The sequence below is a fragment of the Sinocyclocheilus grahami genome, unplaced genomic scaffold, assembly GCF_001515645.1.
Source record: "Sinocyclocheilus grahami isolate Dianchi unplaced genomic scaffold, SAMN03320097.WGS_v1.1 scaffold208.1, whole genome shotgun sequence".
In the NCBI taxonomy this organism is placed as follows: Eukaryota; Metazoa; Chordata; class Actinopteri; order Cypriniformes; family Cyprinidae; genus Sinocyclocheilus; species Sinocyclocheilus grahami.
Genome location: NW_015505387.1, coordinates 928,959 through 933,725, shown reverse-complemented (window position 1 = coordinate 933,725; position 4,767 = coordinate 928,959). Strand labels below are relative to the sequence as shown.

Sequence of the window (4,767 nt, the reverse complement as noted above, 5' to 3'; positions counted from 1 at the left end):
TTTTCGTCTCTTTTAGAAGAAAACAGACATAGCCCCAGGTATTTATTCAATACAGTGGCTAAATTAACGAAAAATAAAGCATCAACAAATGTTGACATTTCCCAACAGCACAGCAGTAATGACTTTATGAACTACTTTACTTCCAAGATCGATACTTTTAGAGATAAAATTGTAACCATGCAGCCGTCAGCTAAAGTAACGCATCAGATAGTGTGCTATAGATCAATTCCACTCATTCTTTACTTACTTGATGGTCACCAGTGCAGGTGATTCTGTTGCGAGCTGTGTTGAGACAGCATAGACTGCAAGGTGAGTGTCGTCTGTGATTTCTGATCGGCAGACGCTTTCTCTGGGCACTGGTAGAATAGAAGTGATGGCAATGGTTCCATTGGGTCTCGTGAACGTTACTGTGTCATCATATTCATCTGACAGTAGTGGTACTGGTATGTGGCCTATGACCGGCACCGTTAGCTCAAAGTCATGGAACGTCTGGTTAATAAGCCATCCCAGGTGACTGGCTTTGGGAATGTTGATGTCTTTGGCCGTACAGTTGTTGAACAATATGTACACAGCACGAGATGACACTTCAATGAGAGGTGTGGCTTCCAAGGTCAGTCCTAGTCTTAGGCAGATCCTGGAAGGTTGGAAGAAGCCTAGCTTACTGTCGAGAGAGTGGCCAGGTCGCATGTTGAGGCGGACGCTGACACTCTTGCTGTAGGCAGGTATTGCAGCTTCTTGCTCACTGATCATGGCACATGCGTCTGGCATTGTTTGACCAGATCGAAGGTTCTTGAGGTTGACTGCCGTGGTCAGTTGGTGTGACAGGGGAGCCCATATGACGTCGTTCACGATGTCCACACAGGCATTGAGCCGGACCATGATGTCTGCTCCAATGCAGATGTCATGAGATAGGTTGGAGACAACGAGGAAGTAGTGACTCAGGTGTCTGTTGTTCCATCGTATATCCACAGCGCAGATAATCTTGGAGGTAGCCATGGTTGTCGACCCGGGACTGAGAGGGAAGCGACTGTGTCTTGAGACATGTGGGAGGCTCGGCTGTCCTTGATTCAATGCTCTGAATAGCTTCAGGCTGATAGCTGAGTTCTCCGACCACAGGGTTAATGCCGCGTCGGACACTGAGGTGTCGTGGACATTTATGGCAGTCATGATTCGAAGGAGGCCTGAGTCTGAGTCAGGCGCCTGCAATGAGCAGAGGAAAGGGTCCAGGTTCTTGCTGCTTGGAATTGAGCTTGGCCCTGGCCCTGGCTTTGACATTGCATCATCAGTCAGTGAGTTGGCGGCGGTGTCTGTGGTTTGACACTGCGACTCGTTGGGGTCTACTGACTGGCAGGGTAGAGGCTCACGGACTTGCGTCCATATCTTTAGTTGCTTGAAGTCAATTAAGGGTTCAAAGCGATTAAGCAGGTCTTTTCCAATGAGGAGTGGATACGTGTTGAGTGGTGAGACGTATACTGGGTGAACAAGGTCCATTGGTCCCACAGTTAGGTGAATTGGGGCCATGTGGTTTAGTTGTAGGCCCGTGTGGGAATACGCTTGAAGGTTCAGCTCGCACCTTTGAAGTTTGAGGGTGCTATTAGACCTCTTTGTTCTTTCTTGGACTTCTTCAAGGAGTTCAGTTGACATTAGAGTGATGTCGGCTCCCGTGTCCAGAAGGGCTTCGACTTTGATGTGGCGTTCGATGATGATGGAGAGGTAAAACTTTCGTGCTATACCTTTCTCAATGAGGTCGCCCAGTAGTTGAGGGACTGGAGTTTGGGATGAGACAGGTAGGATGTCAGGACTGATCTGGTGTTCATCGGAGGAGTGGCAGATGACCAAGACAGCACTTTCAGGAACTTGAGTGGTTTCGTCAGCAGGTGTTTGTCGGACGCTGCTGTGATCTGACGCATCAGGTGTTGGGTCAGTTTCTGACTGTTTTGCGGGTTGTTCAGGTAGGATTTCTTGTCCGTCTGAAGTTATAGAGGTTACTGTTCTCTGAGAGTGAGGTGAAGGAGTGCTGTTCTTTGTGGCTGGTTGGGTCAGCTGGTCGCTGCCTTCTCTTCCGACTGCTAGTCAGGCTGACTCTGGTTTCTCTTTCTTTTCCCACTTCCGGTCCTCCTCCTTTCGGTGGAAGAACTCTTTCATCATCATTTTCATTAGCTCTTGTGAGTCGAAACACGGTGATGTGTTTTGTTCTGGTGTGGATTCAGTTTGAGCTTGGTCAGCTTGGAATCTTTGCGAGTTTCTTCGTTGATTCCTTGGACTGGGTGCTCCAGGGTGTGTCTGTCGTTTTCCCTTGGAGGTTCCGTTGGATTCCCATGAGCCTTTTCCTCTTGAGTTTCCAAATGAGTTGGGCTGATTCCACGATCTGTCCCATTGAGTCTCACGAGGTCTGGATTGGTCCCAAGGTTTTTCCCAGTGACGTCCAGGTGAGTGTTGACGTCCACGCGGTCCATCCCAGCGGTTGTTCCTCTGTTTAGGTCGGGTACCAGCATGGGAGTCTCGTTCTCTGTTGGACGAGGGTGTGTTCCACTCTTTGTGTGGCGGCTTGGCATGGTCTTGATGTTGGGCGCCCTCTAGAGCCAGACCTTGACTTTGAGTGTTGAAGTCAAGAACTGTTGGGGTTTTGGCGCCCTTTTCTGAGGCCATTTTCTGTTTGCCGTAGGCTTTCTGTGCCAAGTCACGCAACTGTTGAGCCTTCATTGTCCGAGGACATGCGAGAACGCCCAGATGGTGGCTTACTCCGGGATGGAGGTTTCTCAGGAAGAGAGTTTTGAAGTTTAGATCCTCTTCCATGTTCGGTTCGTTGCGAGTTCCGAAGTATGCTCGTCTGAGTCGGCTGTAGTAGGCTTGAGGAGATTCCTGACGTCCTTGTCTCGTCTCCAGGGCAGCCACCAGTCCTTGTTCTGACTCAGGGTCGGCGAATTCTTTAATGAGGGCCTCTCGGAGGAGGGGGTAGTCAGCCTTTGTGTGAGCAGGTTGCCTGTCCAGGAAACTGCGTACGTCAGGGCTGGCTGTTGTTCGGAGCAAATAGAGTCTATCTTTGTCCGTGACATTGAGCCTCATTTCCAGGTGGAAATCGATGTCTTGCAGATAAGCTTGGACATCCTGGCTACCTGGTACACTTGGGGTGAATTTGCCAATGTTTCTGGCAAGCTTGTCGAGATCTTTGAGGTCCAAGCCATGCGATGCTCTGTGGCTGGCTGGAGCAAGTTCTCTTAGCTTTGTCGTGAGGTAAGGTTCTTCAGAGGGAGTCGGTGAATGTTTCAGCACTGCCCCCTCCCCCTTTTGCTCACGTGTCAGTAGAGGAACAGGTGACCCGGTCCTGCTGGGCAGGGGTGAGACTGGTGCTCGTCGGGTCCTTGTAGGCTCAGGGCGCAGCTCGTAGGCATGTCTGAGTTCCTCTCTGATGCTGTCGGACTTCTCTTTGATGTAGTCCAGCTGTAGTGTTAGGCGACTGATCTCGTTTCTGGACTCATCCAGGTGAGTTTCAAGGGCTTTGATTCGGCCGTTCTTGTCTCTGAAGTCGGCCTTTGCCTTTTCCAGGAGCTGTTCGGCATATTGCAGCTTGCTGGAGAGATCAGCGTGGTCAGCCTTGCCTCGTTCCATTTCTTGGATAGCGGTTGCTAGGGTTTCTTTTAGCCTAGTGATCTCCTCCTCGGCGCCTTGTTCCACTTCCTCATGCCCTTCCTGTCGTTCCTGAGCCTCCAGTTCTAGCTGCTCGACGCGTCGTTGTGCGCGTGTTAGCTCCTGCTGGAGATGGGCGGCGTGCCTGTCGCTCAGCTTGAGGGTGGCGATGAGTGTGTGGCTTAAGGAGCCGGTGATCTTTGCTAATTCTTTGTGACTGTATTGGGTCTTTGGGTCTTGTTTAATGAGGTTTGCTATGTTGTCATCCAGCTGGTCTTGTGTCTGATGCCTCAGTGTTTCAAGGTAGGAGGTGGCGTGGTGAGGGAGATCTTAGAACCTAGACTGACATAGACCTTGAAGAAGAGGAAACAAACAAAACAAAACAAACAAGGCAAAACAGGGGTGTAAGTGTGCAATGTCACATGTGGTTTGACAGTGAGTGTGTAAGTGACAGGTGAGTGTAGTTCTCGGTTACTGTGATTCTCTGGTGGGTGTGCTCCTAATTTGTAGTCTCTGTGGGGAAAATTAGTAAGCACAGAGGTAGCACAGCTAGAGAACGGAGGGATGAAAGAAAAAGAAAAGAACAAAACGAAGCAGAGGACAGGATAGTAATTGGCTGCTTCCAATTTTCCTGTAAGAGAAAAGTTTTTTTTCTTTTGAAAAGGAAGAAAGTTAATGGTAAGATGAGAGGGAAAGATAAAACAACAATTTCTGGTAGCAGAATGAGGATAATTGAATTTTCTTCTCTTTTTCCTTTTGGTTAAGTTTGATTTAGAAGGATGCTTCCAAACCGGCGTTTGGGAATGGGGATTTCTTAATACCACAAGCCACAGGACTGTGATTGTTATTAAAATTCCTCCGTGTGAAGAAAAATCAATAAAATGACAGTATTGTTTTTTTTTTAGCTGCTACGATTGACACCATTCACCAATTTTACGTTCCTGGATGCTTGTTCAAATTTTGGCGGGTGCCTGTCAGTCTTCTTAGCTAGGTAGGGTTTCTTAAGCAAGTGAAAGGTAAATGGAAGACAATTTTGAAACGGCGTTCTCAAGTTTCACAAAATACCTGTTCAATTTCTCAAAATTCTCTGCTTTGTGATTTCCACAGGCAACATCCCAGCCAAACAACCGCAGTAGTCAA

The 4,767-nt window shown here is 48.6% G+C and overlaps 1 protein-coding gene across 1 annotated transcript in view; it reads right to left on the bottom strand.

Annotated features, from left to right (window-relative positions):
* Window positions 1-2,029: 2,029 nt before the first annotated feature.
* LOC107595784 (uncharacterized) overlaps window positions 2,030-4,767 on the bottom strand; it is a 14,530-nt gene continuing 11,792 nt past the window's right edge. The window contains exon 2 of the mRNA XM_016286309.1: window positions 2,030-3,956. Within this exon, the coding sequence (XP_016141795.1) occupies window positions 2,074-3,956 (1,883 nt within the window). The 3' untranslated portion in view covers window positions 2,030-2,073. The remainder of the gene's footprint in view (window positions 3,957-4,767) is intronic.